General features: G+C 37.6%; 1 protein-coding gene across 1 annotated transcript; it reads right to left on the reverse strand.

Annotated features, from left to right (window-relative positions):
* Positions 1-1,259: 1,259 nt before the first annotated feature.
* LOC140240278 (uncharacterized) lies at positions 1,260-15,603 on the reverse strand. Its single transcript, XM_072320061.1, has 2 exons — positions 14,914-15,603; positions 1,260-2,048 (listed from the first exon to the last, which is right to left on the reverse strand). Exons 1-2 carry the CDS (start codon positions 15,601-15,603, stop codon positions 1,260-1,262), a joined length of 1,479 nt encoding a protein of 492 aa, XP_072176162.1.
* Between the last annotated feature and the right edge of the window lie 1,139 nt (positions 15,604-16,742).

A 16,742-nucleotide genomic window follows, 5' to 3' on the forward strand; every position in this document is an offset into this window, starting at 1 on the left:
CCTTTAAAGGGATCGTATAGTTTTGGTTGATACTTAACTTCTGGTTTCTAACATTTTTGGGTGAGACAATGAGAGGCCTCTTATGAAATATGAAAGAGCATGTTTCTTATGTAATTCCAAGAGGAATTCAACATTTATTTGATTTTAACAAATGGTTTTGAAATGGCTGAGATATCCAAAACAGAGCGATCCCAATAAAAAGCGGGACCCACCTGTTATTATGATCGCGTTGTTTTATTTTGTTTCTGGATGCCTCAGCCATATCAAAACCGATTTTCATCAAATCAACTTTTAAATTTCCCTTAGAATGGTATGCTATGTACTATTTCATAATTGGTTTCTTGGCATCTCGCAAAGAGTTAAAAGTCCAATCCTCTTCTCCAATACCATCCTTTTAATGTCAGTAGGAACATGCAGTATGAACAAGAAAAGAGAAGTGAGTATTACATAGAAATCAAATCTTTCACAAAGTACTGAAGGGATACGTGAATACATCAATTGATTGATTAATGCCTTTTATTGATTGATTAACTTATTCACTAAAAACGAAATGCTTAAACTTTATTTCGCTTCCATGAGTATATTAGCGTATTTGATAAAGCGCAGAGAGAAAAAAAAAGTACGATACTTTTTCTCTTTTTTTTACAATTTACAAGTATCTAATTGATTAAAGAAATTTCAGTGAAATAAAAAATCAGATTATTTAAAGATTTACAATTGATATCCAGAAATTGCTCACATTACCTCTGTTTTGTCCAAATTAAGATCTTTACAATCAGATGTGCAAGAAAGATTGTCATATTTCACGATCTATTGCAAGTAAGAAAATGAAATGCTACCAATGAACATTTCGGCAATTTATTACACAAAAATCGCCATGTCCCCAAGATAATTGCGTTATTAGATAGTAGAACTAGAAAGTCGAGTCATTCTCAAGTGAGGATTCACAATTTCAGACATTTTCACATAAATATAGACACATATTTCTAGATACGTATCAACGAACGCCAAGAGGATGATGTAAAATTCAAGACAAACGTAATGATACATGCAGAGAATGGGGAAGGTAGGTTAAAAAAAAAAAGTATGTGCAAAAATATCGCAAGCTCATGATTTCTTGCATTGCTCGAAAATATGGTTAGGGTACATCCCTTTGCCCATGAAGCACCAGCTATTAGCCAACTCGTTGAATTGCAGGCTGATACTATAAAAGTATAGTATTTTACATTGCACGCGCGGGATCATCTGCAATCCACAGTTCATCTGGCGTAATATGAATCGCTGACGGTCAGTAATGAACGCATGCGACTGTTCTCCGGGTGGACACTGTTATTTACGCCGGGAAGCTTGGCCAGCCATCGTCTGAAGACCCGACGGAATTCCCTCTTGCGGGAGTAGATGACGGGGTTGAAGGCGCTGTTGAAGTGACTGAGCAGCACGGCCAGGTTGAGGACGTGCTGGTTGATCGACGAAAAGACGCCAAAGGCCACCAGCGTATCCATGGTAAAGATGGGGCACCAGGTGAAGAAGAAAAATATCATGAGGAAGCAGAAGAAGAGGGCCTTCCGCCGCTCCTGTCGGACCCTCTGGAACCTCTTCGCCATGGTACCCTGGTCCGTGTGCGTTGTGCTGACGACGGTGGCAGGTCTCTGAGGATCGCTGGCTCGTCCAGGTTCAGCGTGACTCAAGCTCTGGCTTACTGATTTATTCGCTACCTCACGAACTGCATCTGACTTGTCTTCGACATTTACTACGTCTACCTGTGTTTGCGATTGCTGGGGTAGGGTAGCTATCCTCTCCTTGCAGCCATTGTCCGCTTGTTCGCATTTGCTAGAGGAACTTGCTAACGCCATGTCGTTAACTTGCATTGACTGATTTTCTTCAGCCTTGCCAATGTTCGATGTCCCTTCGTCCTTTGGCTTCCTGTTTAGTACAGACGTATTGTTATAATTAGTCTGCCCCATCTGCTCTTGCCGTTCCTCCCCGCTAGATGCCCGTGTGGCTTGTAAACGTTGACCGATGGTCTGTAGTTTCTCCAGTTGATTCATCTGTAATGACAGATACAGAGTAATAACATTAATATTCATCAAATTTTCCAACAAGAACAAGACCAATGGATCTCCAGTTATGTAACATGCATGTATCATCTTATCTGTCTTGGCAACGAAATTCTTCACATAAAGTAAAACAACAGCATATGATTTAGGATGCACAACTCTGGTACGAGTATTGCAATGGGCGACAAGTACATAAAGAATATATATTGGTGCAGTTTTAATTCATCGTAAGAATAGAATCACACAGGGCCAATGATGCCTCAGGAGAACCAAAATAGTCTGAATAGTTGGTTCATGACAGAGTGTATATATTTGCCCATGTGTTCCATAGTGAATATAAGGGTACTAGTATATTTAGTATAGTATATATTTCTCCGTGCGGGAATATATTCCTACGCGTTGTTATATAAAATACAACCGTGAGCTTTACAGAAAATAATGAATGCCACATTGTGCTCACCTTGTTTATGTGTATATGCTTGTTTTTGAAGCCGTTCCTTTTCATGTGCATATCATTCTTTCTTTCTTTTATACATGACTGGAAATGTATTGCCTACAATTACATTTATATAATCCATATTCAATTCTCATCAAAATAATGAAAAAAAAAGCACCTAACCAGTTTTCCATGCCGCCATATGAACAAATTGTCAGCACAGCAAATCAGAAATTATATTTCAATAAGAAATGTTGTCTGAGACGAATCTGATGCGGAAGCTGTGATGCTCAACATAGTTTACAATCACACTGACATTTTCCTGCCGGTGGCATGTTGATATGTTTGACAATATTAAGTAGTCTACCAGTCACACAATTTTGATAGTAAAAAGACACATTTCACATCCCTATTGCACTATAGTACAATGCTTAATCAGGTTGACACAAGTCTCGTGTTAAAAATGCTAATTCTAATAAACTTACTCATGCGTCTGCAATGAAGCACTGTGATATTGTTAAATCATGACATTTCCCTGCCATATTTTTTTTTTTGCTTTATATCAGTGCAAACGGAGAGCTTCGTACCTAATCTTGATAAACGACCCTCCCCCCCCCCAACTCGTTAACAGTTAAAAAAAAAAAAGTTGAATGGGTGCTTTTCTGGGTTTTTTTTTTTTTTTAACATAGATTATTACCCTGCCTACACGAGCCTGAATCTGTTATCCTGTCAAAACACGACTAAATGTTTAATGTGCAACGTGGGTATGGCGATCAAATTAATTCAACAAAGGAATATAAATTTCGTGCTGCGCAGAGTTGTTTGCTCTATCACCAAATATTACGCAGATCGCGTTTTGAAATGCAGGTTTGTAAAATGATTCATCATTATCAACAACAACAAAATGCTGAAGAGATTCATAATGTTTTCTGAGTTGTACTTGGGCAGTGGTTTGAGGTAAAACGGTAGCATTGTTATTATTCTGCCTCTTCTAGTTAAAGGGGTGATGCCTTCACGTTTTAAGATACTATTGAGAATGGCCCAGTTCACATGTCACACATTATTAAAAAAAAAAAGAAAAAAAAGCTGCGTTTATCCCATGCATCTTTTTTTTTTGTACATTATATGATTGGATTTATTAACTCACAATGAAAGAATTGTCCGCGATCTAGATCTCTGGGAGTACATGATACACATACACACACACAAACACACACACACACGCAGGTTCAGTTATCCAGTGCTATAGATGTAATCATAGTATTTGAAAAAAAAAATCTGTACCAAACAGATTTCCACCCTTTGGAATCTCTTGAATTGCCTCGATGCCACTGAAAGCATTTCTATATGAATACTCCTGTTATTATGATATCATACAAGTTTAGTAATACATGATGATGATAATAATGATAAAGAAAGCTTTAAAGCTATGGAATAGCCTTGTTCTGAAGATTATGGGCAATATCCGCAATATATATATATATATATATATATATATATATATATATATATATACTCTCTAAAAAAATCGAGTGAAAATATTCACTCTTAAAGGAGTGAATACAAAAAAGAGTGAATTTAGAGTGAAATTGGAGAAAATTTTTAGTGAAAATGTTCATTTTCACTCATTTTGGAGTGACCTCAGGGATCAGTCGAAGATTTAGGAGTGATCACTGAGCTTACTCCAAAACGAGTGAAAATGAACACTTTTACTTAAAATTCACTCCAATTTCACTCTAAATTCACTCGATTTTTGTTAGAGAGTATATATAATATATATATATATATATATATATATATATATATATATATATATATATATTTGTGTGCAGAAATAAACCGTTGGTGATGCAACATGAACTTTGTTTGTTCCAGTTTTGTTACTTATATATATATATATATATATATATATATATATATATATATATATATATGTATATATCAAAAGGGATTTGTCCGTATAAAAGAAATTGCCTGGTGCAACATATTATCAATCTGAATCTAAAGAAAAATTCATCCTTATAGAATGTCGCAATTTTTACAGTGTAGGCCTATGTATGTTAATATATATTATATATTTACGTACATATACATACATACATACATACATATATACATACACATTATGATGTTATTATACATATTATTAAAGCTATGATTAACAAGCTATTTTGACGGGATCATCCCACGAGCCCGCCACCCGCAGGTCATATGGCCCACGAGCTCGACATTGAAAAGGGTCCATGAGTCATCATACAGCCAACAAGTCAAACGCCCCAAAAGTCATACAGCCCACGAGCTCAACAGTACACCAAAAAGGCATATGAGTCTGACACTATAGGCAAATAAGGCCCGTGAGTCCGATCATTGGCTAAAAAAAGGGGGGGGGGGGACCGCAAGATCGACACTTTGGTTACAGCTCGTTATTCCGAAGGTTCGTTATACCGAAGGCTCTTTAGTCCGAAGATTCGTTATTCCGAAAGTTCGTTATTCCGAATTTCATTTTCGGATTAACGAATCTCCGGAATAACGAACCTTCAGAATAACGCCACAAGTTAATGTTCGGATTAACGAACCCTTTTTCATTTTCGGATTAACGAACCTCTAGGTATAGGGACTTTGTGCGTTTCGGATTAACGAACCTTCGGAATAGCGAACCTTCGGAATAACGAACAGCACCCGACACTTTAAGCCCCGTGACGTGTAAAGTCGGTCTCGTAGGCCTTTTTTCTGCTCAGTGTCGGACTCAATGGGCATTGTTTGCCTTAGATGTCAGACTCATGGACCTTATTTTCCTAGTGTCGAGCTGGCGGACCGCATAGCTTATGGGCCTATGTTACTTGATGGGCCTCGTTCGCTTAGTGTATAGCTCGTCCCCGTAGGTTGTATGTCTCGTGGGCTGCATGACTCGTGGGTTGCATAATGACTCGTATGGGCTGCACGACTCATGAGCTGTATGACTCGTCGGTGTTGGGCTTGTGACGTGCACTTTATTTGTCTTGCCTTTCCTCTGTAGATATACGAGCATTTCTTTTACAGTCTTCCAAGAAAAAATACCCCTTTATGTTTTCTCTTTCTCCTTCCTATATCTCTCTTCCGCTTAAACGTATACTTATTTTTCAACTCTCTCTCTCTCTCTTCTCATTATGCATCACCTTCGTGTTCTTTCTGCCTTTCAAGTCTTGTCACTCATCTTTTTCCACTCAAACAGACCTTGAAATCGGGTTTAACTCACCTGGTGAACCGTAAACTCTAAATTCATTAACTTATGAGCCATTAATGCAAACCACCTCTATTAACATTAAAGACCACCTGATGCAGTCGAGTATAGTCTATGGTGTCTGAGATGTAGTCATTGCTGTTTGTAATACAGGTTCGTAGATAAAGGTCGTTTTGACTGGTTATTATCCGGGGTATGCTCAGCACAAAGTTAACTTCGATTAATTGATATTTCTCAGGTTGTGTAAATAAAATGAGGAAATCTGGCACTTCCCCAGACAGAAAGGAAAACCATTAATTTCTTGCACAGTGCCAAATTATAACACGAAAGGTCTGCTTTGATTCCGATTCGGAAATGCCACTTCAACAGCGTTCGTGAACAAAACATCAATTCTAGGGGAATCCCCCCCCCCCCCCCCCAGCTTAGATAAATTGCTTTTTACCGGATTACACTGTTACGTTCTGAGAGGAATTTGGTGGGAAGTTGTCTCAATACTCCCAGGGTCTGCACTCCCTATGGCGTTACATATTCCACAAACCGCAATCGAGGTATTCCTTTCCCATACACAAAAGCCACCGATCAATATAATAACAATGCCAACAATAGTGTTGATGGAAATCATTGAGTTAGATTTGAAAATTGTGGCAGAGTTATGGTAAGCTATTGTTCATGTTGTTTTGATGGAATTTCCGAAAGTTCCAGACTCAGAACAGACTACAGAAAGCGTTAAACAATAATTAAAGCACATCTTTTGAGAACAAGAATACACTTATGTCCTCCGTTTTCAAATTAAAGACTTGTTGGACTTAAGTCGACTTAAAAAACTTTAAAGAGATGGTATACAATAGTATATTGGTTGAGGTGAGGATTGAGCTTTTAATTTTTTTTTTTTGCGAGATACTGAGAAACCACTTTATGAAATGTTACAGCGCTTACAACTCTATAAGGAATTTGATGACAATCGGTTTTGATATGACTGAGATATCCAAAACAGAAGTAACACAAAGTGATCCTAATAAAAGGTGGGTCCCACTTTTTATTAAGATCACTTTGTTTTGGATATGTCAGCCGTTTCAAAACCAAGTTTTATCAAAAACTTTGAATTTCTCGTGTAATGATATGCTCTTGCATATTTTATAAGATTTTTTCTCATTACCTCAAACAATCATCATCAAAAAAACGTTGGGAACCTGAACCCCCTCTCAACCGAAACTGCACCATCTCTTTATTTGCATGTTTTGAATAAGGCATTAAGGAGCAGATTGTGTAATCGCAATGGTGTACCCGATCTTGCACGATACTTGCATTTCTTGACAAGATTTTCTTTTTTTTTTCTTTTCGAATCCATCAGAGGTCCTGTCAGTGAGACCCTTCTTCATCTAAGTATTTACTTCCAAATATACTTATGATAAATCAGCAAATACACACATATTAAAGGGATGGTGTAGTTTTGGATGAGACCTGGCTTCAGGTTTTTACATTTTTGGTGATAATGAGAAACCTCTTATGAAATATAAAGGAGCATGCAATTTCAAGAGTAACGCAACATTAATTTGATGAAAATTGGTTTAGAAATAGCGGATAAATCCAAAACAAAGTGATACTAATAAAAGATGATACCCACTTTTTTATTAGGATCGTTTGGTTTTACTTTGTCTTTGGGTATCTCGGCAATTTCAATCAATATAATAAACTTTGAATTCCTTTTTAGAATTGTATGTCCTTTAACATTTTATAAAGTTGTTTCCAAGTAGGCCCTATCTCTCAACAAGTTAAAAGCTGAATGCTCACCCCAACCAATACATGTACTATCCCTTTAACACAAAAACACATCACTTCGAGTCACGTTCCGTCATCGATGTAAAAGGCTGCTTCAACATCTCGCTATGTTGCACAGTATCTAAGTGCCACAGAAGATTACCTCATCGCATTTCATCACATTTTCATTTTTCTGGCATTATGGAAGAGCGCACTTTCACTTACCGCCCATACAGAAGGCAGGGCAATGGAGTTTAGTGTAGTAACATCATTCATCTCGGCAATATTTCGGCATTCACTAAATTCACATGTATGCTTTAATAAATCTTATGAAATGGGATTTAGAGTCCCTAGAATCTGATTGGTCAATAGTCATGCATTGATTTTTACTGATCCACACTGAGTCATGCGTCCGGTAAAATCCGAACGCATGGCTCGAGTCTTGAATGGTGTTGTAGGTGTGCCGGATGCAATAATGATTGGGAAAATGGTTGTATTTCATGAATCAAACAGTTTCAAAGTTACACTGACGCATTCAATTCTCGCCGATCCACTCTGTCCTGTGCATCATAATGTACACTAATCATGCTAATGATCGGCAGGCTGGGTGCTATATTATGAAAGAGCAACGCTGAGTGAGCTACCTTGGGAAATATGAACATAGTGCTCTTAGCAGCATCGGAGAGTCTTTATCATCCTGATCGTTACAATGGTTACGACCCTGTGTGGCGACCCTGTGTACTCTGTTCTATAGCGCCATGAGTATCTTTTTTATGTAGAAATGTGCGCTTTATAAGAGTCTCACTATTATTATTATTATTATCATACCTTGGTTGTTAATCAAGAGCTCTCTACTTGATGGAGACGCAACATTCGAGAGAATGTTGATAATTCCCTGTAGGAACTTGGATATCTCAGCCGTTTTTATCAAAAACTTTGAATTCCTCTTATAATGATATGCTCTTTCATATTTTATAAGGTTGGGTGCTATTCTATAGAAGAGCAACCCTGTGTGAGCTACCTTGGGCAAATATGAACATAATGTTCTTATCGGAGAGACGGAGAATGATCGTATCGATGGTTACGACCCTGTGTGGCGACCACGGCTCTCCACTTGACGAAGACGCAACATGAGAGAATGTTGATGATTCCCAGTAGGAATTATACCTCCCCGTTTTTAAGCAGATTGTTCAGAAATATTAATGATAGTAATTTTAACTTGGAATAGAGCGTAAGGAAACAGTTAGAATTTATTTGAAATTTTCTGTGATTGTGTATTTATTTATTCATTTCACATCTTTAAAAAAGGGTGGCCCAAGTCAGCATTAGTTGCTTTTCATAGGGGCCCTTTAAAAACACAGCTCATAAAACATTACAGAATTACAGTTATAGCAACAACAAAAAAAAATAATAATAATATATAAAAACTTATAAATACAATAAAAAAACAAACATGTAACGCTGATACAACAATTTTAAAGGCATGTTAATACTACAACAATTTGTAAATAAAGAAAAAGGAGATTAGTTGGGGATTTTGATGGACAATTACATCTATTGCAATGCATGCACTGTGTGGGTATTAATCGTTGCCTAAAAACACACACATACCTATCATGATATATGATAGGGGAACAGCGTGTCTCTTAATGCAAATCATTCCAATAAGATATTCTTGAGCATACTAGTATGCTCCTTCAGTATTACGTCTACAGAAGGTTCAAGTTTAAATTGATGTGAATTACATCATCATGTAAAACAAATTTGTTTGGTAATGAGGAGGGTGCGAGGTGGTGCACATATTTAAATGTCATACATGCCATTGCTTTAAGATACAACTTTTGTAATGTTGGCCAAATAAGTTGACTGAGCACTTGCTGAGAACAGCCAGGTATGGGTGTGTAAGCGGCTCGTTTGTGTATAACCTGTTGATGATATCATAATTTTGTTCTGATCTGTTGTTATTGGTCCATAATACATTGCAACAATACAAAGCATGTGGGAGGATAGTCCAGCACTGCCCAGTATATAGCAGGCTGAGATAATGGGTGTTGAACGTTCCCTTGAACCTTCTGAGAATACCTAATTTTTGTTCTATTTGCAGGGCGACTTTTTCAACATGCTTGGTGAACTACTGTAGATTATCTTCTTTTTTGTAGGCGCTAAGTATAGAGCGTGCATGGAAGCAGATTTTTCTCTGTTGCAAGTTCGTGGCATCGTGCAGGTATAAAGTCAACCATTACTTTGTTATTGCTTGTAGATTAATAAACTATAGCCGCAGTCAAGGCGGTCACTCTGGCAAAGCACTCTCGAAGTTTTTAAGTTCTGGAAGTTTTGCCAGTGTGACTGCAGCGGTTAGCATGCCTATGAAGGCACTGGTATAGTTTAGGAGACTATACTGAATGAGATTCGAAATTGAATTGGTAACCGATTGGATTGCTGTAAACCAGATTTATTGATAAGTGGTGATCATTTCTTAGTTTTTGTAATAAGATTTACCGCTGAATATTCACTCATTGATGGTAGTACAAAGCAATGGCAGTACAAAAGTATTTCTAACTTTTTAACTGGTTGTCCGATTTTCCTCAAAATCCACTGATGTATTTTACTGTTTTACTCACTGGTCGAGACAACTAATTATCAATCACAACTTCTCTGGGTCGAGTCCCTTGAGTAGATTGGTTATGCCCCCAGGCTCTGCACTTTATCTTCATTGCCTAATCCTTTAAGGGGCTTAAAGAAGAAATCCACTTCAAAGTTTTATCAATTTTCATAAGGAAGAGGGGAAAATTATCCAAATCGGATAAGAAATACGGAAGTTATGACATTTTGAAATTGCAAAAATTTTTTCGGCAAATACTTCTTGGTCAGTTGTTATGAATATTCAAATCAGAAAGGTGATAATGTCATGCTCTCACAATTTCTTATTCATTTCATATACAGAGATGACAAAAATCTCATATTTCAGCTGCATAAATATAAAAATTGCCTTTAAATTCACCAAAAATAAAAAAAAGATGAAATGTTAACGATGATACATATGTCGTTTTATGGAATATGATTCTTTCTTCTTTTTTTTTTGGGGGGGGGGAATATGATTTAGGATTAAGGACTGGTCAAGAAATGCTTTCCGAAGAAATGTGAAATTTCAAAATGTCATATCTTCCTTATTTCTTGTTTAATTTTTGCCATTTTTAAACGTTCTACAGTCGTTGGGTTGTTGTTTTTTTTTTCTCTTTCTTTTAGAGTTTATTTATTGTGTGTGGATTTCCTCTGGTTGTTCGCTTGTTCCTTATCGCAGTCACCTAGAACGAAATAAATTCTACGCAATATAAAAACGATATTTCTGTATCTCATCAATCATGTCAATCGATATAAATCATTTTGGATTTCATATCAATATAAACACTGTCTGGAGTCTTTTAGATACTCTACTAGAATTGCAAAGTTCACATTCTTTTGATAAAAGTGTATCATTGCATAGTTGTAAATTCATCCTGTAGTCCAAAACATGAGTTCTGATGATGCAACCTCAATTTAGCTGAAATTATTACATCTTCTACGCTTCTTTGGAATCGGAGGAATGATTTTTTTTTTCTCGTACCATGGCCTTTTTTCCGCCAGATGCCCTGCTTCTTTTTTTTTTCTCATTTCTTATAGTTGAGCATCAAGGGGAATGCAGTCATTTGAAATATGCAGAAGGTTTTTGTTTGTTTGTTTGTTTGTTTGTTTTTTGTCTCTGGTGCAAGTTTCTCCACAAGATTAAACGAAGAATAAAAGAAAACATAACAACGATAGGGCGTCTTACCAGCATCCACAGAATTACTTCATAATCATCATGCTGTATCTACTGTGGCTTTACCTCTTAATTCGACAGTCGCGGTCAATATAATTTAGTTATCCCCATCCATGGATCGTTAACGCTACGAGAAACATGGTTTCTCGCAAATATACTCTTAGTTTTTTCTCTCTTTTTCTAAAACAGATTATGGGTTTAAGCGAAGATCGATACAGACCGCGATTTACAAAATCGATATAACCCAATTAGGCATCTCTCTTTTCCTGTCTTTCTTTCTATCTCTCCACCTATCTGTCTATTTATCTGTTCTGTTTATCATGCTTTCTTTCTCTCACTGATTTTGAGATTATGATGTCACATTACTGACATTGTATTTTTTCCTATACTGGCCGTTTGGTTTTGTTTTGCGTTTGTAAACATCCCATCCCCTTTGAACAAAGTTAGTCTTTTTTCAATCTGTCTATCCATCTATATCTATCTAAATCTGTCTATCAATCTATCTATCTATCTATCTATCTATCTATCTATCTATCTATCTATCATTCTACTTATTTGTCTCTCGTCATCAAAAGATAACTAGTATTATAAAATTTTCCTCGAGCTGGCGTTTGAAAGGATGGTATGGTATTGGTGGAGATGAGAATTGAACTTTTAACTTTTTGTGAGATACCAAGAAACCACATATGAAAAAGTACAGACCATACGATTCTTGGAAGAATTCAGAGTTTATTTGATGAAAATCGGTTTTGGAATGGCTGAGACATCCAAAAACAAAATAAAACAATGCGATCCTACAGTGTAGACCCACCTTTTATTATAGGATCGCTCTGTTTTGGATATCTCAGCCATTTGAAGCCAATTCTCATGAAATAAACGTTGAATTCCTCTTGGAATTACATGTTCTTTCATAGTTGATAAAAAAAAATGTTCTCATTATCTCACCAAAAATACGGTAGAAACTTCATGTTTATGATCCCTTTAACTGTATCTTCAATTTTTCAATTGAAATCAATTTTCATTTCCAATATTACATTTTCAACATCACAAATGTCAAAGTGAATGTAATATTACCACAACAGAATAAACATTTTATGTGTTCTACATACATGAACTTATTTGTTCTTCTATACTGCTTTTGTCTCACTTCATTTCATAATCCACGTATTAATGTTGTAGTGACAGGTAGTATCGCGGGGAACATCCAAATTATTTGTATGAGATGTCATATGACTTCTGCGATTATTTCAAGTCAAAAGAAACTAGAAAAGAGCATTGCCGCAATATCAGCAAAATGTCTGAAAATGACATATAGGACCTACGGTATACTTGTATGAAAGATATAATAGTACAATAAATAACAACTTAAGTAAAGCATGCTGTGATATTTGTCTACACATTTATAGTATATAAGTAGGCCTGTACATTATCATCAGAATGTCAGATATAACAAAGCATTACTTATTACCCAAGTCTAACTGCAGAGTATGTGGAAAATGTCAGCCACGGGAATTCAGTCGCATTCATTCGACTACTGGTATAGTTTAATTACCCATTTCATTCAGAGGTGTTTGATAACGGTGAAAGAACGGCGGAAGTGATTTGGAACTCAATATCTGCTTTTAGACGCCTTAAGACAGACTGCTACATAGGATCCTTAACATTTTGTGCTTGTATGCGTGATTGCGTGTGGGGGTGTATGGTGAATGAAGGTTACACCTCATGAAATGCCCGTATAGTATTTGAAATTTTGCGGAAATAAAATAATGTATGCCGAAACCAATCTTTCGAGTGTTAATCGCTTTCGATGTCTGTGCAGATGTGACGCCGCGCCTTCTAGATTCGTCTTGTGGAACTTGATCTATTATGATTTGCTGGAGATTTTCTCTCTTTTTTTTAGGGGGGGGGGGGTAATTTGGCTACCGCCTCCGCATATTATACAGCGTGACATGATATCATTCTGCCTAATATTTTACAGTAATTATTTCATCCACAAAAGTAGATGAAAAATGAAAAAGCAATCACAAAGACTTTTCATCATAATCTGTTCAAAAAAAAACATTGTAAAGTATACTAGGAAATGAAACACTATTTTTATCATTAATAAAGTCACACACGCTGAAGTCAACAAACAAACGAGTTCTTCGGAGACAAACTCTGAGATCGCAATTCTTTCGATTTTCGTCAGCCCTATGTATCGTCACTGGTGACGAGGCGTATTTTTATTTTTGTAGCTATTCACTGATCTTCTGTTTTGCTTCGGGATAGATCATCCCTGAAACCCGCTGTAAAGACAAGAAATTGATTCTAGTGCAATTCGGAAGCCAGCTAATAATGTTGTCTGTCTAGGACTGCCGCTCGATCTGACATACATCAAGGAAAGGGCGTATCGATCACCTCCATATATAATGTGAGAAAGCCCTTGACATAAAAATCTTTATTGAGAGTCGAGACAGGGCAAGATACGTGATAACCCAAATATGCCTGAAAGCTGAGGGGTACATCGACAACAACAAAGAAGAAAAAAACTGAGAGGAAAAATGTACAGCGGTAATGTTATTGATATTATTTTGACACCTACGAGAGTACGAACAACATACAATTTAATATCAGGATTGTATAAAGATGTTATTGTGTTGACCAAAGTTGGCACTCATCTAATGTAATGTTCAGTTATTTGATATCAGATTAATTCTATATACTTCAGGCAGACGGGGTCGGAAGTTATATTTCAGATATGGTGCTTAAATTTTTGCTTATAATGTTTAACTCTACTCAAAATCGAGGAATGAAAGTAAGTTGTTTTTAGCGGTTCCGTTACCATCAGATTATTGCTGTATACTCAGTTATTTATGTAAATTGATTAGTGATAAGTAGTTATATTTTTGATTTATTCTATATTCTCCATGTTGATATGTTTCAGTATCATACACATTACATGCACAACAACCGCATCTCATGTTCAGGAATCTAACAATGCGGTATTTTGTGCAAAAATTTATATTTCTTACCAGGGTAATGTAAGGGTATTTAAATATTTTGAAGTTAAACGTTGCTAGAAATGTAAAAATAAAAAGTTCGAGACGTTAAAAAATGAATGCTATTCTTAGACACTCAAGGTATAGCTTCGTGTGCTTTTAATGTTGTTACGCCATCAAAATCAGAGTATTCAAAACGGGAATTACATCTGAAATTGGGAAGAAAAAGCATTTGTATACTCCCTTTTTAATTCTATGAGCATAATCATTATTTCTTTACACTTGCACACGGGTAGAGTATTGCAATGAAAAAAAAAATAAAAAAGAATAACAAAAGACGTTCACATTAGTCCAGAAGTATGTCTTTTTAAGGAATCACCCAGCTGCTATACATGCGTAAAATTTTGGGAATGATAAATGACCCTTAGTGCATGTTTTGCCTTGCGAAATTGCAATAGTGTCAATCACTTCGCCTTATAGAATGAATTTGCATGTAAATGTGTGTATATATGTTTGATGTTCAAAATATGCACTTAAATGTACGGTATGGTGAGTAAACTGTCGTTCTGATGTTCAAAATATACGCTTAAATGTACGGTACGGTGAATAAACTGCCGTTCGAAAGACACCAGCTGCAGTAGATCGTATCCACATCCACGCGTACCCACCTGCCTGGCAATCGCCTTGAAGATTCGGGTGTACATGAAGCACATGGCGAAAAATGGCGGTATCATACCAGCGAGGAACATAAAAGCCAGGAAGTCCATGCTTACAACGCGAATGAGTTTGCAGTAGCCCATGCTTGGGTAACCATCATTCCAGCCCAGGGGCATGACCAGGGCGATGGAAAGTGGCACCAGCCAGGCTAGGACAAGGTGGAACACGACCCGGTTCCTGGTAGAGACACGCGGGTAGTGTAGCGGGTAACAGGTGGAGTAGAACTGGTTGAAGGTGTGGGCCAGCAGGGAGTAGATGGAACAGAGATCGAGCAGGAGCACCACGGTGAGGAGAGTGAGGCAGAGCCCGTAGTTCCGGGGCCAGCCGTTCAGGGCCAACATGAGGATGGGGATGCCGAGCACGCCCATACAGAGATCGCTGATCGCGAGGGAAACGAGGTACGTGTTGGGGACCGTGTGGAGTTCTCTTGTAACCGCCACCGCCACGACGACGGCGGTATTCCCAATAGTGGCGCACACACCAAGGATCACCTCGCTGCCATAATAGGCAATATCCATCCACTCCACCACCGTCTCGAAAAATGCGGCTTCGCTTTCCGCCGACACCAGGATCAGCTCGGTTACGACTTCCCGATTGCCCGTTTCGTTAAGGCTCTGACGTATTTTCTCCATCATGTCCATGGCGTTGTCTACAACCGATAAGATTATCAGGTACAGACACATGCAAACTCCATTGATCGGCTTTTCCTCAAACGAGAGTTAATACCGTCGGGATCAATCCATCTTCTTTTTCTCGTATGGTACATGTGCATAAAATAGTTGAACAAAAGACTCACTGGCAGAAGCAGCACTAATTGCAGACGATTGCGCGGCATCGGCGTCTGCTTCAGCGCGGTGGCAGCAGTTGGCGAAAATGTCCCCTTCGTTTGCGGAAGTGTTTCGTTATGATAAGAGCGAAACCAAACACTACGGGCTATCGAGAAGTGTAATGTCTATGACGATTGGGGGGGGGGAGGGGTGGTACAAGTAACGCATCTGTCTACTCAATGATATTGATCACCACTACTCTCCATGTTCGCGATTTAAATTGCGGCCATCCAGAGTTACTGTCTCTTCAGACACAACTCGCCATTTCATTACACAGAAACACTTGTTACTGAGAGTTCACAAGGTCATCAAACGTTATCTCGTCCAATCACCATCAACGTAACAAACAAAGAAAAACAACAACAATTGTTCCAATGTTTGCTTCCTAGCTCCCTCCCCTATCATGTCTATACATCAGTACGGGCGTTAAAATATATTGAAATAAAAACGACAAAACATTCTTTTCTTTCCCGCGTCTCTCTCCTAATGGCAAACATCTCGACAAATTTGCAGCCTCGAAGCGTTGCGACGTGCTTCGATTGGGAAGCTAGAGGAAGCAAGCGCAGAACGACGCGAGTCATGTGACCTTTTTGCAAATTTGTGTCATGCTCCTTCGAAACATGATTTTTATTCATTGAAGTGATCAGAGAAAAAAACAAACACCTCGATATATGAATATTGGCAATATTGCATATGTTCGGGATTCAAACACCTCATACGACTCTTATAAAGCGGACAAAAAAAAAAAAAAAAAAAAAACCACCGCCACGTACAACAGAGTAAGAAAACAAAAAAATCAATACCAACCTAGCAGGAGTTGCCACAACAACTGCTTGGCATACATCGATATGACCGCACACAATATCATCATGGTCTTTATTGTACAACAGTACAAACGTCACGATTTTGTTCATTACCACTCTGCTTATTCGGCTTCCTACATTCCGCCGTCG

Source organism: Diadema setosum, chromosome 16 (genome assembly GCF_964275005.1).
Source record: "Diadema setosum chromosome 16, eeDiaSeto1, whole genome shotgun sequence".
Lineage (NCBI taxonomy): Eukaryota > Metazoa > Echinodermata > Echinoidea > Diadematoida > Diadematidae > Diadema > Diadema setosum.

Excerpts from the sequence above, each read along its gene's own strand:
- LOC140240278 (XM_072320061.1), bottom strand. The coding sequence starts at position 15,603 with ATGGACATGATGGAGAAAATACGTCAGAGCCTTAACGAAACGGGCAAT. Across the intron at positions 2,049-14,913 it reads TCAAGGCGATTGCCAGGCAG|ATGAATCAACTGGAGAAACT; the intron begins GTGGGTACGCGT and ends CTGTCATTACAG.